Below are 27034 nucleotides of genomic sequence, written 5' to 3'. Positions count from 1 at the left end.
AGTATATGATCATCCTGGGTTTGGTCTTCATCTTCCAGTTTGGGATCTCTTGCTCATGTCTGGCTATTAACAGAAACAAACAGGTAATTGTAAGCCCTTTCACATACTTGCTTTCCCCATCCTTAAACCTCTTAATCTGCCCCCTTCATCCTGTCCTGCTCAAACCCATTGCTTCCAGTTGTGTGCTCCCTGACATGTATGGTTAATTCCCCAAGATGCAGTCAGAGAGGACCTAAGAGACTTGACATTAGCGGTTTCTGTGGGATTGCCCTAGCTAGAGCAGGGAATAGGAAGCTCCTGAAACTGAGCAGGATGCAGGGAGACTAATGTTCCTCTGCCTGTGCGCTCTAGGCGGATGTCATCAATACTTCATGGTGGGTCTTGAGCAATAGTACCCGACATGAATTGGAGAGAAGTTTTGACTGCTGTGGCTTGTTCAACCTTACAACCCTGCACCTACAAGATGACACTTCCTGCAGTGCAGTAAGTTGAAGGATTAGTCATTTCTGGGACATTCACTACAGCTGTTCGGATGGGGCAGGTGAACTGCTTTGCATTCTCTGTATATACTTTTGTTCCCAGATGTGCAAAACTAGGAGCTCTACGTGCCAGATGTGTGGGGAGATGTTCCTTAAACATTCAGACAAAGCCCTCAAGATCCTTGGAGGTGTTGGGCTCTTCTTTAGTTTCACAGAGGTGATGACTCCTGTTCCCTCATACACACACTTGTAAGCTTTCATCCCCATGACCCCAAAATAACCTGCCTTCTCTCCGTTTCCTGTAGATCCTTGGTGTTTGGCTAGCAATGAGATTTCGGAATCAAAAGGACCCTCGAGCCAACCCCAGTGCCTTTCTATGAGACTTTTGATCTCCTGGACAGGGTCTTTGCAACCTCGGCTGGTCACCAGCTAGCTCTGTAGCCAAGGACCCTGAACTCCAGATCCTCCTGCCTCAGCCTCCTCTGCTGGCATTACAGGCGGTCACCACACTCAGCCAGCCTTGCTGTCTCCCAGCTTTTTAAACACCCCAATTCTTAAAAACCTAGGGTGGCCACCCCCCACATATGGTGTTTTGTTTTAGAGAGAAGTTTTACCTCACTCCCAATTTTTTAAAAACCTAGGGTGGCTACACCCACATACGGTGTTCTGTTTTAGAGAGAAGTGTTTTACTTCACTCCCAAGAACTCATCAAGTGATGGCTAGACTTATGTTTGTATTCTGATTGGAGGGGAGAGGACTCCATGCATCTGCCTACGAGGGTAACCATTTTCCCCTCCTTTCAAGACCCTTGGCTTCACGGACAAAATCAACACTAAGGGAAACCCCAGGGCCTCAAGAATTTCTACTGATCAACTGTCACCCCATCCCCACCTACGGTCTCTGTGGAAGCAGAACCAGTCAACTTAAACTAAAGCCATTTTGACTGAATATTCAAAGAAGGGATTTGAAAGATGCTCTCCAAGCAGGACTCCCTGCCTAGGTCCTCGTGGGGAACTTGCTTTCATGTGGTTTTTGTCAAATCTCCCAGTGGCAAAGCCAATAGGAAAAGCATTAAAGAAAAATAAAGACCATACTTCTTTGTCTTGTTTTGTTTTCCTGTATAAAAACGATCCCAATATAAATCAGGGAGGGAAGAAGACAGATGTGCCTGCCCTTTAGTGTAGAGGAATGGGTGGGCAAGGGGGGTAAACCTCGTAAGGAGAGGTGGGGAATTGTCATTTAAGGCTTAAAATATTCTCTGTAAAAAACTGGAGGACTCTCCACAGCCTCGGGGGAAGGTAGAGGCTGCAGCTTAGGTTCTCTCCACCGAAGCTGTGAAAGGCAGTCCCTCTTCTCACTCAGGGTCACTTTCCTCCTGGCGCAGGTAGGAGTGCTGCAGGGCTCGGAAGGCAGAGAGTCGCTTATGTGGGTTAAAGGTCAGCATTTCCTGAGGGGAGAGGGAAAGGTCAGAAAACAGCCAACGAGCCAATGCCCACCCAACACAGCTGCAACAGCCTGTTTCCTTTACCCCCCTCTGGCTGGCCATTCGCAACAAGCAGTGAAAACTAGTCGGTCCATAACAAGATCTTAGCTCCAGGATGGTCCGGGCCCGTTTTGTTTCATCTTTGTGCACATGCTCATGTGTGAAAATGTGGGCATGCACACATCAGTGTATACACGCAGAGGTCAGCAGTCTGGGCTGCCAGTCCTTGCCTTCCATCTCATTAGAGAGTCTGTCAGTGCTGCAGATCCAAGGGATCTGTCCATCTCACCGAAAGAGTGGCACTATAGAAGCACCCAACTTCTACATGGGTTCTGGGGGATTTGAACTCAGGTCCTCATACCTATGCAACGGAGCTCTACCCACAGAGCCAGCACCTTAGGCCACCCTGTTTGTCTTAACACATCCCCACTCAGGCCCAGTACCAGCAGCAGCTGTGCTCCAGATTCCTCCATCTCTGGCACCACTGACTGCACTGGCCGAGGCCCTCTGGGGGAAAAGGCTCCTCGAGGTAGAGAGACCTCTCGAGGCCAGTCGTCTTCTGGAGGCAATCCAATGAGACTGTGGGGACAGGACAGCTCTGGTCACGAGGGGCCTTTCTTTCCCCAGCTTTCGTCTCCAGGGCAGCAGCAACAGACTCAGATGAAAAGTTTATTTCCTTTTCCTTATAGAATACTTACTCAAAGATCTTTCCCAACTGGTCAGCTTCAGAGTTTCCACAGAAGAGAGGCCTAAGGCGGAAAGATACTCAGTGTCTGTATTATTTCAAAGACAGATTAGGGATGGGAAGTTCCTAAAGCCAGGACATTTCAGATTTGCCTATATGATGTCTTGGTTCGAGGCAAGGTGGTCGGCATGAACTGGGTAGTTGGGTGTTCCGCACCATACATGCACAAGAAGAATGAACGGTCAAGAACAGATACGTCTGGGGGGGCTGGAGAGATGGCTCAGAGGTTAAGAGCACTGACTCCTCTTCCAGAGGTCCTGAGTTCAATTCCCAGCAACCACATGGTGGCTCACAACCATTTGTAATGGGATCTATCGCCCTCTTCTGGTGTGTCTGAAGACAGCTACAGTGTACTCATATAAATGAAATAAATCTTAAAAAAAACAAACAAAAAAAAACCCAACAACAGATACATCTGTAAAAGACTTGGGGGCGGATGGAGTGTGAAGCATTTGCTCTGTGTGTGTGTGTGTGTGTGTGTGTGTGCGTGCGTGTGCGCGTGCGTGCATGCGCTCTGATTTCAACCTCTACCACTGTAAGATAGCACCAAAAGATTTTGTAGAACTAAAGATGGCTTAGGAGTTCCAAGTCCCAGCCAGGCTTGGTGGCGCATGCCTTTAATTCCAGGGCTCTAGAGGCAGAGGCAACTATATCTCTGAGTTCAAGGCCAGGGTGGCCTACAGGGCAAATTTCAGGACAGTCATGGCTACACAAAAAAACCCTGTCCCATTAAAAAGGAACAAATAAAATGTTTCTAGTCAGTCGGGCAGTGGTGGTGCACGGCAGTGGTGGCGCACGCCTTTAATCCCAGCACTTGGGAGGCAGAGGCAGGCGGATTTCTGAGTTCGAGGCCAGCCTGGTCTACAGAGTGAGTTCCAGGACAGCCTAAAGCTAACAGAGAAACCCTGTCTCGAAAAACAAAAGCAAACAAACAAACAAAAAAACAAAACAATGTTTCTAGTCCCGTACTTCCGACGGAACATCTCTGCGAAGATACAGCCAACGCTCCACATGTCCACAGGTGTTGCGTATGTAGACTGCAGAAGAACTTCAGGAGCTCGGTACCAGAGCGTAACAACCTAAAGACAGGAGAATTGAGTGTGTGTTATCCTTACGAACCACAACTGCTTGGTTCTGACTACATCATGCACAAGATTCCTCAGCTGCTATGGGAAACCACCAAGTGCTACCCCAGATCACAACCTATTCTGGCTACCGTTTTTTACTGACCACAGGCGTGAGGGCCATCTGATAGCTGTAGATTCTGGCTAGGCCAAAGTCAGCCAGCTTGACCGTCCCATTACTTGTCACTAGAATGTTCTCTGGCTTCAGGTCCCGGTGAACAATGCAGTTTGCGTGAAGAAAATCTAGGCCCCTTAGAAACTGACGCATCAGATCCTGGATTTGAAGAAGAAAGCACAGAACACTGGCAACTATGTATCAGGTTCAGAATCCCCAACAACTTCTACTGAAAATACCAATCCACTTCCACCCACCCAAACTCACCTTAATGGTCTCAACTGGCAAGCCTGGCGGAGGTGCTTTGTCCAGGTATGTCCTTAGGTCCTGGTCTATATGCTCAAACACTAGGGTGACCTTGATATCCCGATCAGTCCGGGAAGTAGCACAGACATCCATCAGCCTGAGAAGAACAAATGGTCACCAGCTGGTCAGCCCCTTTGTTTCAACGTGGCTTCTGGCTTCTAGGGTCCCGCTCCTGACTTACGGGTCCTATTGTCCTCTCCGCCCCACTCCCAATCCAACCTTCTCACCGTACAACATTGGGATGTTCAAAGGCCTCCAGCCTCCTTAACAAGGCCACCTCACGAACTGTGCTGACGGGAAGGCCCCCTCCAGCTGCTCCTCCATTAGGAACTCTCACACTCTTGAGGGCCACAAAGTGGCCACTGTGGGGATCTCGGGCTTTGTACACCGTCCCATAGGCACCGACACCAATTTCAGCCACGGGTTCATATCGAGTGGTAGCCATTCTCGGAACAGGGGATCTACAATCACAGAGGCTTCTAATACCAAACTCTCTCTCAGAGTTAGGAGGGGTTGACCCGGCAGTAACAAAGGAACTCCTGCACAAGGTCTCACCAACGCCATCACCAGCATCCCACCCCTCCACACTTCCAGGGCCCGAGCCTTAGGTAACACAAAGACTCCCATCAAACCCTCCTCCGGCCACGTTTTGTCCCGGAGGAAGAAAAGAATGCTTTCTTTTCTTTCGGAGGACATCGCACTGGGCACAAAGAAGATCTCACAGTGCACAGGGTTTGCATCGAGGATTCTGCACTTCACTCTCTGAAATCACACCCTCGCCCGCGACCACAAAGGCCCCACTTCCCGCCATTGGGCCACCTTCCATAATCGGCCAGCGGCGCGCACGCGTGGGGAGCTGGAGGGTGCTGGTGGTGGCGGGGACTGGCCCCCCGTTCCTGGATGGGGCTGCACTCACCTTACGCTCGGCCAAGAGCTGTGGAGGTGGCCCTTTATCTGGGCCCGGGAGCCGGTTCCTGCGGCGCCATACACCGGGGATCGGTCCCGGGCAGCTGGACGCTTTGGGCCAGACCATAGACACGGGCGGAGAGCTAGAGAGGCCCCCTCACCCCCACCCTCACCATGTGACCAGCTGCCAGAGAGGCGCGCGGAAACCCGAGGGGCGGGGCGGGCGCCGGACGTTCTGGACACGTGATCCCCACCCATGCGCAGTGGGCGACCGGGGAGGCTTTGATGGGAGAGGTGTGGTGGGGGAAGGGGGCGGGGTTTGTCTCGCCACGTGACCTGTTGCTATCCCACGTGACCCCTTGACTTTGCGCTGAGAAGCAGAGGTGTGGTTACGCTGTGTGGCACGTGACTGGCTGCCATCCCCTTACTGCCGAGGGGGTGTGTGGGGGCGAGAGAGGGTGGAGCACAAGGCGGTGCCATGGCAACCGGGCCAACCAGCTCTCAACTCTCGGCTCAAGGCCGAGCTTGAGCGCATCTTGAGTCTCACTATGCGTCTCTATGTGGGCGGGAGGTCGAGGTGCTAGTGGGAGATCCTGGTGCCAGAGATGGTGCTGTAACATTTCCACTCCACCGCCATGGGGGGAAACATTCGTATTTGTGTCTTTCTTTTACTCATTCATTCAACAAAATCTTACTAAGTGCTTCCTTCCAGTTGGTATGCGATGTTTTTGTTTTGGTGTCTCAGTCACTCGCCCTTTGAAGTGATGATAAAGATAGCTAATATAGGCAATTGTGGTCTCATAGAACCGGGAATCTGAGGAGGAAACTAGGATTAAAAGATGGACAGAATAAGATTAATGTAGTAAGCCACTTTATGGGGACTTGTAAACCTCCCCGGGAACATTAAAAACAGCAAGAAGTTATTGGAAATAAGGGTACTTGATCTTACAAGGGTCTTTACACTAAGAATGATACACATCTATGTGATTGCACGAACAGACAACAGAGTGAGCATGGCCAAGGGCAGTCACCACATTGCCTGAACATGACTTGGGTCCCTCTGCAAACCTGCGACTCATCGTTGGGGTCACGTTCCTATTTTTTTTTTCCAGTCCAGCTTAGAACATACTCTTGCCCTGATCAGCATTTCCTATATGGTCTGCCTACAGAAATCTAGTAGAGGTAGATCTGTGTGACTCCTTTACTGTGTCCCATCGCTTAGAAGGACCACGTTCCCATTTGTGAAAAATTGCCTAAAATCTAGAGCTATTTTAAATTGATTTTTTGGTGCAGGAGATTGCAGTTGGTGTTTTTATATGCAGCAAGCATGGGTTCAGTCACTGATCTGTATTTCTGAACCTAAACTCTAAAATCATATTTGAGACACTATAGCTGAGGCTAGTCTCAATAGCAATTTTTGTGTCATAGCCTCTAAATGCTGTTTTTATAGACATGAGCAACTACTTTGGCTCTGTTCTATTTTATTGTGGATTTTTGTTCTGTTTTAATGAAACAAGGTCTCATATAGCCTAGGTTGGTTTTGAAATGGACATGTAGCTAGGCTAACTTCACATACTGGATCCTCCTGCTCCATCTTCCTAGAACTAAGGTTAAAGGCATGCAACACACTCTTTTTCTTTTCTTTCTCTCTTTTCCTTTCTCTGTCTTTTCTTTTCTTGAGACTAGGTCTTGCCAGGTAGCCCAGGCTGGCCTCAGACTCGCCAATGTCCACATGCTTGGATTCCAGACCTGAGCCACCACACCCAGACTGAAACCATTTTGTTACCTGTTTTGCTGTGCATTCCATTCTAACTTCTTACTTTTCTGGTTGAGAATGTAAAAGTGGTGGGGTATGGTGGCACATGCCTTTAATCCCAGGGGATTGGGAGGCAGAAGCAGAGGCAGGTGGATTTCTGTGAGTTCAAGCCAGCCTAGTTTACTTAGTGAGTTCCCAGCTAGCCAGGACTACACATTGAAACCTTGTCTGAGAGGGGTGTGGGGAGGAAATGTATACGAGAATGTGAATGTAAATTGAGGATTAATGTAAATCACAGTCAAGTACCACACAGAAGGTGTGTATCAGACAGATCTGCTGCCGCCTGGATGTTTCTTGCCTTGCCAACAAGAGCAGAAAGAAAAAGATCCAGTCCTAAATTGGCTAAGGGGTTGGAGAGGTGGGTGTTTCTTTGGCTCCATTCCTAGGGCTGTTTGGGTTTTTAGCTTTCTGAAAGGCTGTCTGTGAGCTTATTCAGTTCCCAACACAGGTATTCCCTGCTTCTTTTTACCGCCCATACGACCCGACCCCACAGCAGCTTCCTGTCCTCACAGAAGATATCTTCTTTGTCTGCTTAAGTCACAGACTTGCCCCCCCCCCCCACTTCATTCATCTGTCCATCCACAGCAACTGGATGCTGTGGAAACCTTACTGTCTTTGCTGCCATTTTCCATTGAGGAGTCTTAATTTGGCAATCTGTCCCTGGCTCGACTTGCTCATTCCCTCCCTTTTCTGTTAATTACTCTTTTACTAATTAATTTTTTTCTCAGTGTCTTTGACCCAGTGGGCTCCCCGGGAATGCCTTTCCTCCAGCTCCACAAAGGGGCTGAGAGGGAGGGTGTAAATACAAAGCAGACCACCACCAACAAAAAAAAAAAAAACCCAAATGACAGGCCCAGTCGTAGCTCTAGGGGTCAACTGAAAACAAAGATTTAAGCGTGTTTGTGTGGTATTCACTTCAGAGTAGTAGAGCTGAGGGCAGGAGGGTATCATGGAAGACACGCCCATTCCTCTGGCATCCTTTCTGCTCACTCGCCACCTTCACACGTCAGAATCAACCGCTTGTTTCTCACACAACCTCACTCCATTCCCGCACACCAGCATCTCACAGTCCCGCACCCAGCACCCTTTTACAATCCTTTGTGTGGTGTTAGGGTCCATCCCTTGCCCACTCACCTCCCGCACGCCCGACTCCCTGCAGAGCTTTCTTTGCTCACGCCCATTATGCACAGACCTCCGTGCCCCGTTACACCTGCAGCCTTCCACGACTCACCTTCCCTCCTCACCCCCACCCGCGCGCACACACCTATTCTTCCACCCCGGTACACACTCCCCTTCCTTGGCCACTCCCCTCCATCCCTCCCCCCTCCCGTGTCTCGCACACTCGCCCCGCCCCTGGGGACACCTGCTCGTGCTGGGCAGGGCGGGGATGCGCAGCCGCGGCCCCTTCTCCTCCGCTCCCCCTCCCCGCCCCACCCCTCCCTCCATCCCTCACCGGCTCCCCGGCTCCCGCCCCGCCCGCCCGCCGCTCCGGGGGGGTCTCCGCCGCCGCCGCCGCCGGAAGGAGCCGCCATTTGCTACCGCCGAACGCACGGGCCGAGCCGAGCCGGATCCGGGAGTCGGAGCGGGACTGGGGCCGGGAGGACGACGATGGGGGGCGGCCCCGCCGCAGGAGGACCGGGGCGCATAAGCCCCGGCGGCCGGCCGGCTCCGGACCCCGACCCGCGGGGCGCGGCACCCTGAACCCCCTCCCCGCCCCCTGCCCCTGCTCCTGCTCGGGCCATGCCTGCCCACCCTGCCGTCCGCGGGCTGACGGCCCTCTCGGCCCCGCGAGCCCTGGTGCCCCGGCGGCGGCAGCAGTGAACAGCGCTTGCAGGCCGCGGAGACCCCGGCCCGGTCCTGCGCTCCCGCGCGCGCCCCCTTCCCGGCCTGCTCCTCTCCCCTCCCCCCGCCGCTCGGGAGCCCCCCTCGCTCGCCGCCCCCCGCCCCCCGGCGCCCGGACGATGCTCAAGTCTCGGCTCCGCATGTTCCTGAACGAGCTGAAGCTGCTGGTGCTGACGGGCGGGGGGCGGCCCCGGGCCGAGCCGCAGCCCCGGGGGGGCGGGGGAGGCGGCTGCGGCTGGGCGCCCTTCGCCGGCTGCTCCGCCCGGGACGGTGACGGCGACGAGGAGGAGTACTACGGGTCGGAGCCGCGGGCCCGGGGCCTGGCCGGCGACAAGGAACCGCGGGCCGGACCCCCGCCGCCGCCCGCGCCGCCGCCGCCGCCCCCAGGCGCGCTGGACGCCCTGTCGCTCAGCAGCAGCCTGGACAGTGGGCTCCGAACCCCCCAGTGCAGGATCTGCTTCCAAGGCCCTGAGCAGGTCAGGCCCGGGCACCTGGCTGGGCGGGGAGGGTGGGGGCGCGCACCTGGGGTGTCCGCGGAGACCGGAGCAGGGGGCGGGGCCAGGGGAGCTGGGCGGGACCCAGGACCCGAGTGGGAGTGGGGTGAGGCTAGCCTGGATGGAGACTCCAGGAGTGTGTCAAGATTGGGGCGAGGTGGGTGGGGGGTCAGGGCCTCCCCGTCAGGGTGGGGCTTTCTCCTCGGCGGGCTCAGAATCTCTGTCACAGGTTATCAGATAGCTCTTAGCACCTGCTCCCTCACCTTCGGGTCGCCATTAGCCAGGGAGCCTATTCTTTCGGAAGTGGGCAGAAAGGAAGGTACATTTGTCCGCACGTTGAGGGGAGGGACCAGGCAGGACCCTGCCCCACTCAGAATTTCCCCTGGTGAGGCAGTTTTTGCTCCTGTCTTGCAACTTATCCACTTCATTCTAAAGAGCCTTCTTTGTTTAATTTTATGGGTAAAGTTGTCCCGGGATAGTGCATCTCTGTGCAGCGAGAAATGACTATTGGACTAAAGGGGAACATGTTCCACTCCTGCCCCCCCAAGTGTCTCCCCATTTTAGCGTGGACACCACGATTGGTTATCCATCCCAGTTAGCACCGGATCTGTATAGTAGAAGTCCTGTGGTGAAGGCAGGCATAGCTCAGCAGCACAGCCTCTCCCCTTCCTCCAGATCCTAGGGAGAAGTCAGCTCCTTAGGATGTCTTAATCGCCTTTCTTATTTCTAGAAGGGAAGACTCAGGCTTCCCTCCCTTCTCACCTTTGATCCCTTTGGTTGGAGAAGTTTTTCTTCAGCTCTGACTTCTTACTTTTGTGCTGCAATCTTAGCTCTGATCTGGGTGAAAAATCCCGAGATTTTAAGTGTCGTAGTATGGTAGTATGACTGACCTGAAGAAGAGGTTTCACCAGGCAGTGGTAGAGCACGCCTTTAATCCCAGCACTTGGGAGGCAGAGGCAGGCGGATTTCTGAGTTCGAGGCCAGCCTGGTCTACAGAGTGAGTTCCAGGACAGCCAGGGCTACACAGAGAAACCCTGTCTCGAAAAACCAAAAAGAAAAAAAAAGAAGAAGAAGAGGTTTCCTCTCCAGGAGTGCTGCAGAAGGGGTCCGGGGTATGACTGCTGACAGGGGCCCTCCCCTCTCTTCCTCCAGGGGGAGCTCCTGAGCCCTTGCCGCTGTGACGGCTCAGTGCGTTGCACACACCAACCCTGCCTAATCCGCTGGATCAGTGAGAGGGGTTCCTGGAGCTGTGAACTTTGCTACTTCAAGTACCAGGTCCTGGCGATCAGCACTAAGAATCCACTACAGGTGAGGTGCAGGGGGCCCTCTGAACCGGACCTTGCAGGGAACCTATTTCATCTTAGTGTTTTCCAAGCCACCTCCCCCCACCAGTATGGCTGTCCAAGACACACCATTCTGGCCCTATTCTAGACACTTAGCACAATGAGGGGTCGGGGGACCACAGTGTTAATGATTGCCGTATGTCACTTGTTGTATTTTAACTCAGTCTTCATAATGATCTTATTAGATACCATCATCATGCCTGTCTTTAGTAACGGGGGCACAGACACATGTAGAGATTAAATACTTGTCTACACTGCTCAGCTAGTAAGTGACGGGGTTAAGATTGGAGTTCCAGTCTGCGTGTTTGGCTTTCAAAGCACTCGTCCGATCCTGCCTTCCTTGAATAAGCTGGACAGGTGGACACTTCTCTCTCTCTCCGCACCTGCTTCTGCTTAGTATCTCCCATAGTTCATTTTAGGCTAGATCAGGGCACAGAGAAGACCGATTCTGGGTGCTGCCTGAAGAATTTAGGGGGGTGCCCCTCACCCCGCTATGTAACCCAGTGACTTATTCCAGCGCTTTCTCCCATACAGTGGCAGGCCATCTCCCTGACCGTCATCGAGAAGGTCCAGATTGCTGCTATCGTCCTGGGCTCACTCTTCCTCGTGGCCAGCATCTCCTGGCTCATCTGGTCCTCACTCAGCCCTTCAGCCAAGTGGCAGCGCCAGGATCTGCTCTTCCAGATCTGCTATGGCATGTACGGCTTCATGGATGTGGTCTGCATAGGTGAGGACGCACCTCTCCCTCCTGCGCTGGCTTAGCATCTTCCTTTACTTGGTCATATAACTTCCCTGCCCATCCATTCAGCTTCATGGCTATAATTCTGCCATTGCAGAACTGTTAGGGCTAGCCTGGGGCCCTGGTCGTTGTAGGTCTGTCTTCTCAGTCTGCAGAAATTAATGCCATGTATGGGCAGCAGTTCACCCTGTAGCCTTGGCAGTCCTGGAACTCACTGTGTAGACCATGCTGGCCTCGAACTCAGAGATCTGCCGGCCTCTGCTTCCCCAGTGTTGGGATTAAAGGCGTGGGCCACCACTAGCCGGCTCACCCTGGTTTTCTTATCCCTTCGCTTAGGCCTCATCGTCCATGAAGGGTCTTCTGTTTATCGCATCTTCAAGCGCTGGCAGGCCGTGAACCAGCAGTGGAAGGTCCTGAACTATGACAAGACCAAGGACGTGGGAGGAGACGCAGGGGGAGGGGCAGCAGGGAAGCCAGGCCCCAGGACCTCAAGGACCAGCCCCCCTACTGGGGCCCCCAGCCGGCCCCCAGCCGCCCAGCGCATGCGGACGCTCTTACCTCAGCGCTGTGGTTATACAATCCTGCATCTCCTTGGACAGCTAAGGCCACCAGATGCTCGTCCCAGCTCTCAATCTGGTCGAGAGGTTGTCATGAGGGTCACCACAGTCTGACCTGGACTCCAGGAACAGGGATCTTAAGTCAGTGCATCAGCCAGAGGTGAGCTCTCCTGGCTGCTGGAGATACAACCTAGACAATGTGATTGGGGCACAGTGACCCCACCACTGAGGATCTCTGTGGACAGCCTCAAGCTTGGAGACATTGTCTGGCCTCTACTGCCCACAGGGTAGAGACCCCCCGGATGACATTCCAGTTCCCACTGACACCGCCTCATACTCATCTTGAGGATGGCCAGCAGGCAAGCGGGGAGAACGACTTTTCTTCCTGGAGAGAACCATCTTTACCTCAGCTTTAGGGCCTCCAGTCCCCTGGCTCCACCGTGGTGACTTGGTAAAGGGAGACCAATGCCAGAAATAAGATGGGTCTGTAGACCCCCATTCCCCACCCCATGGCCACAGGGCATCTGGCAATAAGACTAGTAAACGTTGACTCCCGTTCCCTGCATGAGGGCGGGGGACTTCCCCCTGCCCCACCCCCCACTGCATGGGGGAGGGGCATAAAGAATCATTTATATGCACATGGAGACTCCTTTCTCATCTGGGGCTCTTCTGAAGGGCTGGAGGGTGTGGGGAGGCTCCTCAGCTTGGGCTGCAAGTCCCAACAGTGCATATGGAGTTGGAAGAGGGACTCCTGCTCGCCGGTGAATAATTCACGGGGCCTGCTAGGTGCTCAGAGGTAGCTGAGGAGGGGTGGGCTGGCAACCTGTGAGGAGTTACATGATTTAGAAAAAAATAATATCTGAGCTCTTTTTTTTCTTCCTGTCTACCTCACAGACTCGGGATGAGGATAAATGGGAGACAGGTTGAATGCTGTGACAGAGGAAGTTGACAGGGGTGTTTACAGAGTTCCCTTCTGTCTGCCATTTATTATTTTAAACAGTAGGTGATATAGCAAGTTCCGGAATGTGGTTTCTGTCAGCAGTGGCACACAACTTTGGTGTTTTGAGAGACACAATAGAGACACAAAAGAGGAAGTCGATACCGCATCTGTGCAGGACAGTGGCTGTTGTAGGAACGAGAACCCTCCTGACCTTCCAAACACTGGACCTGGGGGGTGGGGGGCGCTTGAGCTACTCAGCCTGTCTGAGAACAGTCCTTTCCTTCTGGGTACTGTGTACCCCCAGAGGAATGGTGGGAGATGAACATGGACTCACTTAGGGTGACAAGGAAGGAGCCTCCTCCCTCAGTGTTATGACTTTAACCCCAGTTGACACTATTTCTGCAGTGGTTCAGGATCACAGGCTTGATCCAGGTGTGCCCGGCTAGTGGTCTTACTGGGAGATAGAGGTGTAAGAGAACTCTTAATATAGTATAGAAAGGATTTGGGAAATGTAGGTCTAAGGGCTGGGGGTGTGGGTCAGTGGTGTGTGCATGTGGTCCTGGAGCTAACTCCCATACCACCAAAAGAATTATATGGGTCAGCTTGAAGCTTGATCCCCTTCCTCCTGAATCCTGGAGGCTGGGTGTTATATGAATGATGGTGTCTTTTTTAAGTGAACCATTCACAAGCAATTAAAAAATTACTTCATACATTGCTAAAATCAGATCCAGAGGGCTTTCTTACTATTGGTCCTCTAATGGACAGTTCCACTCTGCTTCCACTTGGGAAGGCTTGGAAACAGTGGGTGTCTTCAAACAGCCCATCTACCCTGGAGCACCAGAAACCTTGCTCCATGCCTCTCGAGCAGGGGTCTCCATGCCTCTCCAGCAGGGGTCTTGGCTGCTGTCCGTGGTGCTAGCTGCAGACTGGCCTGTGGGTGTCAGAACCTGAGCCGTGGGGGGTTGGGGGGGAGGGGGTCTGACTTAATTCCAAATGTGAAAGTCTTGAGAGGAGCAGAGTGTCAAGGAACTGATGCTGCGCTCTCCAGCTTTCTGGCAGGAAACTTTACCCAGAAACACAAGCCCTCCCTGCTACCTGGAGACAGAGGGCGCTGACTTTATTGATTGGTTATTAACAGAAGAGTCGGTGGAGATAAGATGGGGACAGAAAATCAGCAACTGCTAAGTCTGTGTTGGCAGAAGGGACTCAGGTAGATAAGACACATCTGGGGCTTCTGAGCCCAGGTTAGATGTTCCTCGGGATGGTTCTTCCTGGAAGCTTAGGCATACTCAAGAACACACACACACACACACACACACACACACATCCATGTGCCCTCTGGGTCCTGCAGGCCCACTTTCCCCTCCCCTACAACACGAGTGGAGGGCTTCGGATAAAGCCGTGCGTGCCTACCAATATAATATCTCGTTTTTTCTTTTTCCTAACTGACACAGACCCTTGTCTAGGAAAGAGGTCATAGGCGCTGCTGCCTCTTCAAAGTGTCCTTTCTGCCTAGCCACTGGGCAGCACAGGACGGCAGGTCCTTCATTGACTTCCGGGAAACAGGTCTCGTAGGTTCAGCTTTACGCTCCGAGCTCAGACCCGCTAAAACTCAGGTATTTTATGTTGAAGTTGGACTTGGTGGTAAGAGAGTAGCAGATATTGAACAAACAGATGAGACAAGAGGAGGAGGAAGAAATGTCCAGAGTCCTTGACCTTGTCACAGGGCTTCCAGCATGCCCTGCGTCTCTGGGTCATGTGCGTGATTTGATCCCCAAGGGAAGTCCACTGGCTGGGAGAGTCTCTGTGGTTAGGGAGCCATGTCTAGGATGGGGTGGAGGAAATGTGAAGTGGACTCTATACCCAGCTAACTGGAGTATGAGGGAGGGAGGAGGAGGCAAATCCTGACATGGGAGGTAAGCTGGATCCAGACACCGGTGTGTAGAGTGCTGAGAGATTCATTGGGATGGAGGATGAGTTAATCTGTGTACCTCACAAGGAGAGTACTGTGTGCGGGGGGGGGGGGGGGGGGGGGGGGGCACAGAATGCTGACTCAGGGAAGCAGGGTCTCTTGGCCTGGCTCACTTCTGCCATGCTCCAGGGCTCCTCTTGAGTGACTCCTGCTGGAACCCGTGTCTTTCTTTGAAGGAGGGCGGAATGGACATTCTAGGATGCCCTGCAGTGTTGGCAGTCCAGGCTCTGTAAGCTCTTCTCTCACCAAGAGTCAAGCTGCGTCTGGCCATCTCTGAAAAACCCTAAGCACCCAGATCCATTTTACAAATAGCTCCTATACTCACTGTTCACCCCCTTAAATCTCTGCTAGGAAGCCAGACGAGACTTGGCTGTTCCCACCACAGATAGAAACATGTCTGGGTTTGTCACAAAACACTCTTTCAAATGGATCATCATCCAGACCTCCCATTGCTATGGGAGTTGCTTTCAGAAACTGAGAGAAGCCAAGGTGGGTGATGGGGCTCAGGATCTTGCCAGGCGTGGGGGAAAAGTAAACCCAAAGCCAAGGAGTAAACATTTTATTTTAAAACATAATAAATATATTTTTTTAAATATAAAAAGACAGCCTGGGAAGGGCTGGGCAGGCCAAAAGATGGGAGATAAGGAGTGGACCCACTTTAGAGTGGCCAAAGAGCCAAGTGGTTGAAGAGTGGAAGAGCCAAGGGGAGCTTAAAAATGCCATAAGGTAGGCAAGGGCAGATTTACTTTCCTAGAGGAAAGATTAAGAGAGAAAAGGGTGGGCAGAGCGTGGTGAACGGTCATCTCTTCTGCCACCTGGTCCAGACTCAATCTGAGAATGTATGGTGTCAAATAGCCAGGGATAGACCCTGACAGGAGATAGAAAGACTGATAAAGCTGGAATCGGTAGCTAGTGTCTGTAACCCAACACTTGGGAAGGTGAGGTGAGGGGGTTGTGAGTTCAAGGACAGCATGGAGTACATAGCAAGACTCTGTCTCAAAAAGGAAAAGAGCTAAAAGCCTAGTAGACCAGTCATCACTCATCTCAGAGAGCTCAGATGGTCAGGTAGAGATGCAACCAGGTGCAGACCAGATGCACAGTCACTTAGCTTGTGCTGTGATAAACGCTTAGACAGCGTGTCAAGGAACACTGTAAGCACCAAAGGATCAGTGGGTGAATCCCTCTCGAGGCTGCCCGGGGTTTTTAGCTAACCCCTGAGTTGGTGCTTTAAGGATATGTTAAAATCTGAGGGCTTTGGATCCTGAGGAATGATCAGGAGAGGTATTGAGCAGGAGAAAGAATTGTGGTTCTGTGATACCTGCTGAGTCCTGCTAAGTACACATAGGTCAGGCCTGCTTCCTGAAGTTTGCTCAGACAGACAGGCCTTGAGGGAGAGTGTGCCTTTTTTTTTTTTTTTTTTTTTTTTTGGTTTTTCGAGACAGGGTTTCTCTGTGTAGCCCTGGCTGTCCTGGAGCTCACTCTGTAGACCAGGCTGGCCTCAGAAATCCGCCTGCCTCTGCCTCCCAAGTGCTGGGATTAAAGGCGTGCACCCCACTGCCTGGTGAGAGTGTGCCTCTTGTACATAGTAAAGAGCGTTCTGTCTGGAGAGAGATGATGGCAGCTGCCTTCCACAGGACTATCTGTCTACAAACTGTAGATTGATGCTCCTCTCAGGTACCAGGACAGTCCGGGTCATGGGCTTGACTGGAAGAGCACCTGGCTCAGGCAGCACCTCAAAATGGGTCAAGATCTGGAAAGGGGGGAAGGGGGAGAAGAAGGTTGTCATTGTGGGTGGGTCTAAAATGGGGCCTTAACTGGTAAAGAACATTGGAGTGGCCACTGTTGGAATGGCATCTGTAGTCACTAAAGGGCTTCTTAGTCAATGAGGGCAGGGCATTGTGGAAGGGAAAATGACAGTCCAGATATCTTTGCTGATGTTTCAGACCTATAATGGGAGTGTCAATGGGTCTATCTGCTGAGTCTTACATGTTTTGTTATGTTTGTCAGAGGTCAAGATCACCCATGTTTATTGGGCCTTTCCGGTCAGGAAACAGTGTAAGTTCTACATCACTTACCTGGGCCAAAGCCATTTGTAGTTCGAGCTCTGCCAAGCGTCTCCCTATGCAACTTCGTTTGCCAAAGCCAAAGGGAAGAGATGCAAATGGGTGGGGGGCTGGACCCTCCCCCAGCCATCGAGCTGGATTAAAAGAGTTGGGCTCTCGAAACTGGGCAGGGTCCCTTGAGGTGGCATAGTGACACAGCGAGACCAGTGTCTGGTGGGAAATAAAGACAAAACTGTTTGTTCAGTAGCCGAAGTTCGTGTCCACACTTGCAGTTCCAGCCCTTAGAAAACTGAAGCAGGAGGATAGTGAGTTCAAGGCCAACCTGGGCTATATAGCAAGACCCTATCTCAGCACTGTACCCCTCCCCCCCAGAGGGATCAGAGTTATCAGCCTGAGCCCAAGAATGCAGAATGGGGAACATGAAGGATCTGCAGACTAGTTTAAAAGTAGGTCCTGGTTGGTGGTAAGGACTTTCCTTTACTTCTCCCATTACACTGGGGGAGGGGAGCTGGAAAGACTCTGGGGAGTGTTTGAGAATGACTTGTAAGGAATGGCTTAGCAGAAGGATTTACTCACATCTTGGGGAATAACATAGTTTCCTAAACGGATGTTTCTGTGTGGGACACGGGAATTCCCAGGTACCACGGGGTACAATCTAGGTCACGAAACAGAAAATGAAACAAGATGAGGCTGGGGAACACAGCGCCTCTAGTCCCCTTGTCTTCAACTTCCAAACGCAGGAGTATCGGGCCAGTTTTCTCTCCTCATACCCCTGTTCACCCACTGCCAGTTTCCTCTGCTCCCCCCCACTCCAGCGTTTTATCTACTTCCTGCTTTCCTTCCCCATCACCTCAATACTTCTTTGATCACAGCCTTTAACAGGGGTAGCTGGGACAGAGCAGTGGCTTGGGGGTGGGCACAGGAGCCAGGGTTCACGGCGGCTGTGATCTCAGAGTGGAGTGCAGACTGGACATCGGGGTGCCGGGAGAGCTCATAGAGTGTCCAGGAGAGTGTATTGGATACCTGAGGGAACAGGTGAGATCATCTGAGCTGTTAGACATGGGGACCCTGGTGAAGGGGGTAGCGGAGGGAGGGGGTGGTCAGGGACCAAAGAATTACTAAGGCTAAACCTGTATCCCTAAATCAGAAAAATGGTCCTAGTGCTTGCAGGGGTCTAGGGAGCAGGGGTGGGCACGGGAGGAGGTAGTGGGGGATGGAACAGAGATGGATGAGAACACTGTACTCTGGCAATAGCACTTCAGTATAGAGGGAACCTCACCGTGTCCACTCCAGCCAGTAATAGCTCTGTCACATTTCCCACTATGGACTGGACAGACACCTTTTCCCGAAAAAGGAAGTGGGTTAAGTGATGCCCGGACCGCACATCCTCCTCAGGCTTGCCCTGGTTCCTCACGGCAGCTTCGCCTTCTCGCTGCTCCACGTGCTTCTGGGCTGAGAAGGAAGGCACACTGCCTCACTGCTCCAGTGCAGCGTTAGATACCCAGTCCCCTCCCCTGGGCCTTACCAAAGGCAAACATCTGATCCCAGTCTCTGCAGAGGCGGGCCCAGGGTCCAGGTATAAGGCGGTGCAGCCAGTTGGGCATTGCCATGGTCAAGAGCGTAGACACAAACACCGAGCCCACTGCATGAATGAAGGTTTCTGTGTCCGGAGGGACTTCGGCCTCTAGGCAGCCCAGGCGCGATCCCAGCAGCACCGCGCCTATACCTGGCCAGGAGGGGGCGCTGTCAGACATCGGGAGTCGAGGGCCCAGAGCTACCTACACAGGCCCCTAACTCTGCTTTAGGGCTCACCTTCTAGGCCAAATTTGTAAAACTCTCCAGCCACGTCCAGAACTAGGTGGGGTAGCCTAGAGCCACGTCCCCGCTGGCACCTTAGTCGTCGCACAAGGTCACGGACCACGTTGTCCAGAGTTCCAGCATAGCCTGCGGCTGCTTGAGGCCGGAGGAGTAGCGGGGCCAGGAGGCTTCGGAGCCTCTGCCATTCTTCACCATCCCTGGGCGGGCGCAGAGAGGGTGCATTGGGGATGTTAGCGTGTGTGGAGAAGGCTAGGGTGACCCGGAGTATTGTGTCTGCTCCCTCAGGGTGTAGAAATCACCCTGACCTCACCCGTCTCCCATCTCTGTTCCTCTTTACTCACGTCCTGCCCAGGGATGGGAGTGGGTTCCATGGTAACTGAATCACAGATGCTTACGTTTCCAGCCAAATGCTGGTGCCCTCGCCTATCTCGTGGATTCGTGGATTCGTAGGATTCTGGCCCCAAAAGTGCAGGGATGGGTGAGGAATCGGCTCTACCTGAGTTCGGACTGGAATACGGACTGGAGAACGGGGAATGCCAGAAGATTGGTGGGAACTGCCGACCGCCCTCCAAGCTCAACTCGGCTGTGGGAGTCAGGGCAGGTATGAGGGATTGGGGCTCAGGGGTCGACTCACGCCGTTAGCAATCCGCAAGCCCGCTGGTGGCGGCGACGGTGCTCTGCCCAAGATGAGAAACTGCAGCGCTCTGGACAATGATTTTCTTGTCGCAGGAGCTGCTCCACAAGTGCAGGGTCGGCCACGTAAACTGTGCGAAGTGTCCCGAAGCTGCCGGACCATATTGGCCCATACCGCGCAGCACCACGCACCTGAGAGAACCGGCGCATTGAATACCTGGGTGAGTGATTGTCAGTTTGGCTCGCGCCAAGGCCAGGGGTGTTGGCTAGGCTTGGGAGAGGAGAGCTTTTCCAGTCCTGGGCTAGCGTTCGGCCCGGACGTGGCAAACGTTTTCTTCCATCCCATGAAAGTTTGAGAGGGAATGGCAAAACAGCTTTGCTAAAACCTAAAGCAGAGGTTCAGCACTTCTCTTTAGGTATCTGGCTCTAGCCTAGGGGGAGCAGTTCCTTCAAGGCTCTCCTAACTGCACCTCAAGATGAGCCTCTAGTGAAAGAAAAGGAATGCGTAGCTTTAAGCCTCATCTGCAGGATAACACAGCGCTGTCCCTCCTTCAGCACTCCTGTCCTGGATCTGCAGGGTTTACTGTTTATAAAGCGAGAGTACATCCCTCTGCGGGGAGTTAGGTATAGACTCCGAGTCAATAAAACCTTCTATAGTCCCAGCGTGAGTTTTTTTCATAATCCACAAGTCCCTATCCTCACTGGCCCTCCTTCCTGTGTTCTTCACCATGGTCCTTTCTGCCACTAAAAGGCAGCTCTCCCACTCAGTTCTACCAAGGGCAAGGGCTGCCGCCTTACCTGCAGTTCATGTAGCCTGGACAGCCCCCCTTTGCAGAAGAGTTCAGCCAGGAAGCTAGGCGTAGAGGGCCCAGGGATGTCAGACAAACTCCGGAGAACCGAGTCACTGCCTCTGGAGCCCAGGGAGGCATCCAGCTGCGGGTGCAGGTGGACTCGTTGGAAAACTCTGGAGGCGAGCTTGACTGCCTGGGTCATGTTTGTTTGGGGAGTCTGCTCGAGAGCACTTCTCCAAAGCATCTTCTGCACTTGCCTAAACCCCTATATACCCTTGGCCCCGGAGGTGAAGACGCCCCTCTCCAAGCTCTTCAGCCAATCCCTTGGCAGTGGTCTGTGCAGCTCAGCACCCAGAGCAGTAGGCAGGGCTAGGGCTGACTCTCTGCTCCCCAGCAGAGGTCTTGTGCTCCTCTTGTGTTAATGCCTTGGTACCTGCAGCAGCCTGATGTTCTTCCTAGGAAAGGCTGTGTCTGGAGTTCAGGAGCCAGAGCCTGATGATTTTCCCATTTCCCTGGGGAGCCAAGTCCCTCAGGCCCATTCCTGGGAATTCTGTCACCCCCTGAATGGAAACTAGGTAGAAGGTGCAGTTTCAGCTGCCTCCAAATTCTTGGGTTGCCTTTTTGCTGTGGCATTCGCCTGCACTCCCCATACCTCTCACCTCCTATGCATATAACACAAAGGAAAGACATGGCACGTGGGCTAACATGGCACCAGCCACCTTCACCTTAGACTTGCTTTTTTGCATTTAAATTTGCTGTTTATCTGCATGATTTGCCTTCATGCATGTGTACTTATGTAGTCTGGTGCCTGTGAAGTCAGAAGAGGCAGTTGGAGCCCCTGGATCCAGAATTACGGTGGTTGTGAGCCATCTGTAAGTACTAGGAACTGAACCTAGGTTCTCTAGAAGAGCAACACACGCTCTTAACCCTTGAGCCATAGGTTCTGACCTTTTCCTTCTAAAGACTTTAAACTATGTGTACATATTTTGGTGTGTGTGTGCACTCACACGAGTGCAGCTGCCCAGAGTCTAGAAAAGGACACTAAGTCTCCTGGAACTGGATTTACAAGGAGTCATCAACCTTGGGTGCTAGGAACTGAATTTAGGTTTTCTGGAAGACTGAGTACTCTTATCCACTGAGGCAATCTCTCCAGACTCCATCTTTGTTTCTTGAGGAAGGGAAGTCTCTTAGCTCAAGGAGACCCCTCTTTACAGACATGGGATTAGGGTTTGAAGAGCAGAAATGAAGGAGTGTCTTAGTCAGCAAGATTGCTCCGCAGGTAACTCCACTTCACACTGAGCCTGATGGCCTGAGTTTGACCCCATGGACCCACATAGTAGAAGATGAGGGCTGGCCTTACTGAACTGTACCAGCATGTGTGCGCTTGTGCACACCCTCACCTCCTGGATACCCCGTCTCTGGATAGGATGAAGGCCAAGGGCACACTCTGAATCCCAGGCCGATTCCACCTCCTCTGTAACCTTCGTGGTCAGCCACACGATTCTCTAGGTTAGTGGCTGGAGAGATGGCTCAGCAGTTAAGAGCACTGGCTGCTCTTACAGAGGTGCAGGGTTCAGTTCCCAGCACCTACATGATAGCTCACAACCATCTATAACTCCAGTTTCAGGGGAACCAACTTCTTTTTCTGGCCCCCAAGGGCACATGTGTGATGCACACACATATATATGCAGACAAACACTCAAACACATAGAACAAAAATAATTTTTTAAATTTTTTTTCCAGGTTATCTCCCTGTTCCTCTGCCTTCCCTCCCTTCCCATCAGTCAGGTCTGAAATTCTGGAATCAAGTTCAACATGGTAAAGACAAGGAAGGTTCTCTACCCTCTTGCCCTCCAGAGACTCCACAGAGATAGCAACAATAAAGGCAGCAGGGACTGCCCAGGTCAGACTGTGAGCAGGGAGAAGCTGGCAGGAGGCATTTGACACATAACCCAGTGTTTCTTGGGAAACACTGGCACATGGGCATACACACATGGGCACGTGGGCACATCCACTTGGGCACATCCACACGGGCACACACACATAGGCACGTGGGCACATGCATGGGCATGTAGACACACACATACACTGGTATGTGGGCACACACTCATCATCCCCAGGACTGCAAAGTAAACACAACTGAGGGTAACCTGAGCCAAACACAGCCTAAGACAGTGGGCACCACACACTTCACCTTAGCTAGAGAAGCCCCAGGAAGAGGGGGTGCTCAAGGAGAAGAAAACACCCATGGCTCTCCAAATATCCCCTCTGGTCAAGGTCCTTTGAGCTTCTCAGTCAACTTCACCTGCTTTCTTCTGACAGTGGAGGGACAAAAGGGCAGTACGAGTGACAGGTAAGAACACCGACAGACTGCACCCCGACTTCTTAGGGAGGTCATGGTGTCACAGTCCCACTAGTCTGGGAAGGCCTGGAATGGGGAGCTGATCTTCTTTCCAGTCACTAGAAGAGGGGGTCCGGCTAAGGCAGGGTGGGATTGGGGATTACTGCCTTGAGGAGGGGATCCTGTATTCTTCGGAAGACGGCTGGGAAATTCTTCCCTCCATTGCGTAGAACCTTCTTTCCTTCCTCAGTTGAAGTGCCTAGATGTTCCACAATGGGGTCTTCACTCTGCAGAAAGAGGATCCAGAATGTCTCTGCCCACCTTTCAAAATGCCTTAGGGCCTGGAGACTCGCATCCTCCTGGCCCTGACTGAAGTTCAAGGACTAAGTACAGGGCTATGCTGAGCAGCCTGCACCCTTGCAATTTCCCTCGGGTGTCTTACTTACTAGTTCTTCCAGAGGCACACGTTCAAACAGTGGGTGCTCTTCAAAATGTGTGCACATCCATTCATGCAGTTCCAGCACATCTGTGATGGTGTATACCAGGCCCTGTACAGGCAACATCACTGTAGATAGGGCTGCACGCAGCTGAGTCTCGAGGGGATGAATGATAGTACAATTGCCTAAATGAGCCTCCCCCAAGACTAAATTCTCAGTGAAGGGCCCAGGGCAGGCTACCTGCAGCATCTCCCTCCTCACTCACCCCGACTCTCAGCACGTAGGCATATTCTGCCAGAAGTGTGGGGCTGATGATTCGCCATTTATGCTTCGTTCGCTTAAAATGCGGGTCGGGAAAGAGGAAGAACATCTTTGCCAGCTGTGGACAGATGTGCGCCAACAGGATTACCTGTGAGTGCCCGGCTCTACCTCCACCTGCTGCCCAGCCTAACCCACCCGGCTGCTCCCCAGGCTGCACCTGGCCCTTGCGGAAGAAGTTAGGAAGGTGCTTCATGGCGTTACTGCGGAGACAGGCGATGTTCTGGAATCCGCCCCGGGGGGTTGCACGGAGGGCCCGAATCCTGTCCTGCACATAGTCCGACACCTTCACCCGAATCTCCAGACCCAGAATCAGGGTATCTGGGAAGAGCGGTGACAGTGCCACTGGGGACAGAGACATCAAGGGGACCATTAGTATCACATTTTGAGGAAGTACAGAGATTAAACAGGAAAGAGAGTTGTTACATATCTAAGTCAGGGGTGGGGAAAAGCACAAAACTGTCACACTGTCCCAGGAGCACGGTGTGGTGATTCATGCCTTTAATCGAAACAACTGGAAGTAAGGAAATGGGGAACAGAGGCAGGCAAATCTCTGTGAGTTCAAGGTCTGCCTGTTCCATGTAGGAAGTTCTAGACCAGACTGAGCTACATAGTGAAATCCTGTTTCAAAAAATAAAATAACCAACAACAAGACAAGACCTGTCGTGGAGACTAGAATGAAAGGGCAGGAGCTGCAGACACAGTCTGCATTTGCTCTTGAGTTTTTACAGTGATGTCATCATGTAGTCATATTTAAATTTTTTTTTTTCTGATACAGGGTTTCCTTAGTTGTCCTGGAATTCAATTTGTAGGCCAGGTTACCCTTGAACTCAGAGGTCCAACTGCCTCTGCCTCCCAAGTGCTGGGATCACAGGTGTGCGCCACCACCGCCCAGCTTCATTTAGTCTTTATAATATTCTCTGGTACAGTGTAAAGATTGGAAGACAAAGGTCAGAAATGCTAAGACCATAGAATTAACAAGGGTGAAAGCGCTAATGTGAGCCAAAGTCTTCAGTCTCCACGAACCATGCCCCTCCTCTCTGATACACTGCTATCTGTCTACAGGGGAAGACCTATAGGGTACACTGCTATCTGTCTACAGGGGAAGACCTATAGGGTACACTGCTATCTGTCTACAGGGGAAGATCTATAGGGTAAGATCTATAGGGTACACTGCTATCTGTCTACAGGGGAAGACCTATAGAGTACACTGCTATCTGTCTACAGGGGAAGATCTATAGGACACACTGCTGCCTATCTACAGGGGAAGACCTATAGGGCACACTGCTATCTGTCTACAGGGGAAGACCTATAGGGTACACTGCTATCTGTCTACAGGGGAAGATCTATAGGACACACTGCTGCCTATCTACAGGGGAAGACCTATAGGGTACACTTCTATCTGTCTATGGGGGAAGACCTATAGGGTACACTGCTATCTGTCTATAGGGGAAGACCTATAGGGTACACTGCTATCTGTCTATGGGGAAGACCTATAGGGCACACCGCTATATGTCTATAGGGGAAGACCTATAGGGTACACTGCTATCTGTCTACAGGGGAAGATCTATAGGAAAAATGTAAACATAGACCAGTGGCTTGACATGCATGCTTTGGAAAACAAAGAAATGTAACAAGAACCCCAAAACATGAGAGGGTAGAGCAGAATGTGTTCTGGTGAGAGAAGGGTAGGAGAGGGAATGTGGTGGAATCCCCGAAGAGAGACAGTTCAGGATCAGTGGCCACAGGAGCTGATCTCTGACGCTCGTGCTGACCGGCTCACTGACCCAGCACAAGGCAGTGGAATGGCTCACAGAGAGACTGGAGCCATTGGAGCCAGACAGAACAACCCAGGTTCTCAGATGCGTTGGAGGCAGCTCCCTCCCTTCTCCAGGACAAAGGCCACAGACCCAGAGTAGAAGGAAGGTGGAGGCTCTCCACACTGATGTCACTGGTGTCTGGTCCCAGGAGGAAAGGTCAACAAACCCTGCCTCTAACCTGCTGAGATGGCAGAACCCAGGCCTCTCCTTGTCCCAAGAAAAGGGCCAGCATATTACCTAACAAGCCACCATAGCCACAGCCTATGTCTGCAAACTCCACTTGGGCCCCAGAGTGCTTCTCTTTCTCATCCTTTGGATCATCATGGCTCTTATTTTGAGTGAGCGGAGCAAAGAACTCTGGGTAAAGCTCAGACCAGTCCATCTCCTCTGGCTTCACAGGGCTATTGGAAAGAAGACACGAGGCACATGAGACTGTTGGACATACCGTTGCATACATGCTTCTGTAGGGGTGTGGGGGGAATGGTAGGCTTAGAAAAATATTCTGCATGCAGGGCATGTGGTGTGTAGAAGGCGTAACGGAAAGTCCCCTGGCTTCTGGGGTGTGAATCACAGTCCCATTACGAGGCTATGGCTGAGGATCTGCCAAGCTCTTCTGGGTACTGATGTGTCAGGTTCTCCCAGAGACTGACTGCCTAAGGCACTGGAGCACTACTTTGTTTATGAATATTTTAAAATTTTTATTTACCCATGCATTTTATGTGTATGAGTGTTAGGTCTTCATGCACACCAGAACAGGCAATCAGATTCCATTATAAGTGGGTTGTGAACCACCATGTGATTGCTGGGAATTGAACTCAGGACCTCTGGAAGAGCAGTCAAGCGCTCTTAACCACTGAGGCATCTCTCCGGCCCTCTTTGTTTATGTATTTTGTGTGGTGAGGATGGAGCAAGGAGTGGCCAGGAGTGTGTACATACGTTTATCTTTTTATAAGTTCAAAAACCCAAATCGGAGCCGAGTATGGTGTTGCAAGACTTTAGTTCCAGCGCTCAAGAGGCAGAGAAAGCTGAAGCTCTGTGAGTTCGAGGCCAGCCCGGTCTACAAAGTGCCAGGACAACTAGGGCTATACAGAGAAACCCTCTCTCGAAAACACAAACCAATTTTTTAAAAAAATCGGAAGCTGGAAATGACAGCTTGCTTCGCTTCTTCACTTTAGTTTCAGCATTAATTTTTTTTTCCCTCTTCCTAGAACTGGTTGGCAAGTCCAACCAGACTTAAGTCTCCAACACACGACCCCTCCCAGGCAGCCAACTCCGCCTTCTGCCCCATCTCCCGAAGCCATCCTCAGCTGACGTGTCATCCGGACAATCCTCCCAGGTCCATCTCAAGTCCTAGCTGTGGCCCTAGCGCGACCGCCTTCCCAGGCTGCTTGAGGCGCCCTCCCTCCCGGATCCCGCCCGGCTCGCTCACTAGCGCAGCGTGTGGTCCGCCATGGGGTTGGAGTGGGCGCGCTGCCGGTAGTAGCGCTTCTGTGGCTGGGAGGCCTCGGCTCCCGCCATGATACCACAGTCCACGTGGAGAAACGAGCTCCCGGCGCCAGCTGATGACGCAGCCCTTGGGCTGCCAGCAGGCCCCGCCTTTTAAAGGGCCAAGAGCAAATTCTGCTGAACCTTGGGGAGAAGACCCTGAAGAGAGCGGGCGGGCGGGAACTTGCGCTCTGCTATCTCTAACCGTGTGGGAAGGCGAGCTCCGAGCACCCCGCATCCTCGCTTGGCTCGCTCCTGCCTAGTCTGGGTTCCCAAAAGCCCACAGGCACCTGTGCGCCCTACAGGTGAGCGGGATGTGAGGGATCCGTCTATGATAATCAAGCATCGTTTCTTCTCTCTTCTGGTGGTCTCAAACCAAGTCTGGCCCGTATGTGCGTCCTGTTCTGTGTGAGCCAGGGATCCCAGCCCGGGGGTCATCCCCATCCATCTCCGGGAAGTCCAGCTGG

The 27034-nt window shown here is 52.4% G+C and overlaps 5 protein-coding genes and 1 long non-coding RNA gene across 9 annotated transcripts in view; 3 read left to right on the top strand and 3 right to left on the bottom strand.

Annotated features, from left to right (window-relative positions):
- The window catches only part of Tspan31 (tetraspanin 31), a 2870-nt gene extending 1298 nt beyond the window's left edge, over window positions 1-1572 (top strand). Inside the window, exons 3-6 of the mRNA XM_076920409.1 lie at window positions 3-83; window positions 352-483; window positions 583-696; window positions 785-1572. Of these exons, the coding sequence (XP_076776524.1) occupies window positions 3-83; window positions 352-483; window positions 583-696; window positions 785-859 (402 nt within the window). The 3' untranslated portion in view covers window positions 860-1572. The remainder of the gene's footprint in view (window positions 1-2; window positions 84-351; window positions 484-582; window positions 697-784) is intronic.
- Window position 1573: 1 nt separating this feature from the next.
- On the bottom strand, window positions 1574-5394 carry Cdk4 (cyclin dependent kinase 4). Of its 2 annotated transcripts, XM_076920407.1 has the most exons (8): window positions 5169-5391; window positions 4480-4713; window positions 4214-4349; window positions 3938-4105; window positions 3677-3786; window positions 2661-2711; window positions 2406-2541; window positions 1574-1926 (listed from the first exon to the last, which is right to left on the bottom strand). In XM_076920407.1, the coding sequence occupies exons 2-8, from the start codon at window positions 4695-4697 to the stop codon at window positions 1834-1836; spliced, it is 912 nt and encodes a 303-aa protein (XP_076776522.1). In that variant the 5' UTR covers window positions 4698-4713; window positions 5169-5391; the 3' UTR covers window positions 1574-1833. The 2 variants fall into 2 exon arrangements, with proteins under 2 accessions (XP_076776522.1, XP_076776523.1); XM_076920408.1 differs by lacking the exon at window positions 4480-4713 and having other exon boundaries at window positions 5169-5394.
- Window positions 5395-8443: 3049 nt separating this feature from the next.
- Marchf9 (membrane associated ring-CH-type finger 9) lies at window positions 8444-12587 on the top strand. Of its 2 annotated transcripts, XM_076920402.1 has the most exons (5): window positions 8444-9292; window positions 10463-10618; window positions 11188-11380; window positions 11729-12109; window positions 12236-12587. In XM_076920402.1, exons 1-4 carry the CDS (start codon window positions 8936-8938, stop codon window positions 12061-12063), a joined length of 1041 nt encoding a protein of 346 aa, XP_076776517.1. In that variant the 5' UTR covers window positions 8444-8935; the 3' UTR covers window positions 12064-12109; window positions 12236-12587. The 2 variants fall into 2 exon arrangements, with proteins under 2 accessions (XP_076776517.1, XP_076776516.1); XM_076920401.1 differs by having other exon boundaries at window positions 11729-12587.
- A 3697-nt stretch (window positions 12588-16284) lies between these two features.
- On the bottom strand, window positions 16285-21746 carry Cyp27b1 (cytochrome P450 family 27 subfamily B member 1). Its single transcript, XM_076920396.1, has 9 exons — window positions 20174-21746; window positions 19377-19567; window positions 18737-18939; window positions 18450-18650; window positions 18204-18376; window positions 17775-17947; window positions 17501-17579; window positions 16937-17134; window positions 16285-16611 (listed from the first exon to the last, which is right to left on the bottom strand). The coding sequence occupies exons 1-9, from the start codon at window positions 20408-20410 to the stop codon at window positions 16498-16500; spliced, it is 1569 nt and encodes a 522-aa protein (XP_076776511.1). The 5' UTR covers window positions 20411-21746; the 3' UTR covers window positions 16285-16497.
- On the top strand, window positions 18938-22410 carry LOC143436280 (uncharacterized). Its single transcript, XR_013106411.1, has 3 exons — window positions 18938-19343; window positions 19472-19596; window positions 21910-22410. It is a non-coding gene; the product is annotated as an uncharacterized LOC143436280 (long non-coding RNA).
- Window positions 21875-26998, bottom strand: Mettl1 (methyltransferase 1, tRNA methylguanosine). 2 transcript variants are annotated; one of them, XM_076920399.1, is made up of 6 exons: window positions 26858-26998; window positions 25320-25483; window positions 23423-23607; window positions 23210-23323; window positions 22954-23055; window positions 21875-22794 (listed from the first exon to the last, which is right to left on the bottom strand). In XM_076920399.1, exons 1-6 carry the CDS (start codon window positions 26911-26913, stop codon window positions 22645-22647), a joined length of 771 nt encoding a protein of 256 aa, XP_076776514.1. In that variant the 5' UTR covers window positions 26914-26998; the 3' UTR covers window positions 21875-22644. The 2 variants fall into 2 exon arrangements, with proteins under 2 accessions (XP_076776514.1, XP_076776513.1); XM_076920398.1 differs by lacking the exon at window positions 26858-26998 and adding an exon at window positions 26512-26643.
- Window positions 26999-27034: the final 36 nt, after the last annotated feature.

The sequence above is a fragment of the Arvicanthis niloticus genome, chromosome 22 (assembly GCF_011762505.2).
Source record: "Arvicanthis niloticus isolate mArvNil1 chromosome 22, mArvNil1.pat.X, whole genome shotgun sequence".
Classification (NCBI taxonomy): domain Eukaryota; kingdom Metazoa; phylum Chordata; class Mammalia; order Rodentia; family Muridae; genus Arvicanthis; species Arvicanthis niloticus.
The sequence above is the reverse complement of the archived record's forward strand: the minus strand, read 5'-3'. Positions and strand labels throughout refer to the sequence as shown.

Coding starts and splice junctions, on each gene's coding strand:
- Cdk4 (XM_076920407.1), bottom strand. CDS start 4,697: ATGGCTACCACTCGATATGAACCCGTGGCTGAAATTGGTGTCGGTGCC. Junction 3,787..3,937: donor AGATGGCCCTCACGCCTGTG/GTCAGTAAAAAA, acceptor TCCTGTCTTTAG/GTTGTTACGCTCTGGTACCG. Junction 2,712..3,676: donor GCAGAGATGTTCCGTCGGAA/GTACGGGACTAG, acceptor TTTCCGCCTTAG/GCCTCTCTTCTGTGGAAACT.
- Marchf9 (XM_076920402.1), top strand. CDS start 8,936: ATGCTCAAGTCTCGGCTCCGCATGTTCCTGAACGAGCTGAAGCTGCTG. Junction 9,293..10,462: donor GCTTCCAAGGCCCTGAGCAG/GTCAGGCCCGGG, acceptor CTCTTCCTCCAG/GGGGAGCTCCTGAGCCCTTG. Junction 11,381..11,728: donor CATGGATGTGGTCTGCATAG/GTGAGGACGCAC, acceptor CCCTTCGCTTAG/GCCTCATCGTCCATGAAGGG.
- Cyp27b1 (XM_076920396.1), bottom strand. CDS start 20,410: ATGCTTTGGAGAAGTGCTCTCGAGCAGACTCCCCAAACAAACATGACC. Junction 18,651..18,736: donor TTACAAATTTGGCCTAGAAG/GTGAGCCCTAAA, acceptor CCTCCTGGCCAG/GTATAGGCGCGGTGCTGCTG. Junction 17,580..17,774: donor GTGATCAAAGAAGTATTGAG/GTGATGGGGAAG, acceptor TTCGTGACCTAG/ATTGTACCCCGTGGTACCTG.
- Mettl1 (XM_076920398.1), bottom strand. CDS start 26,600: ATGGCGGGAGCCGAGGCCTCCCAGCCACAGAAGCGCTACTACCGGCAG. Junction 23,608..25,319: donor TGGCTATGGTGGCTTGTTAG/GTAATATGCTGG, acceptor CTCTGTCCCCAG/TGGCACTGTCACCGCTCTTC. Junction 22,795..22,953: donor GTGTGCCTCTGGAAGAACTA/GTAAGTAAGACA, acceptor CTCTTTCTGCAG/AGTGAAGACCCCATTGTGGA.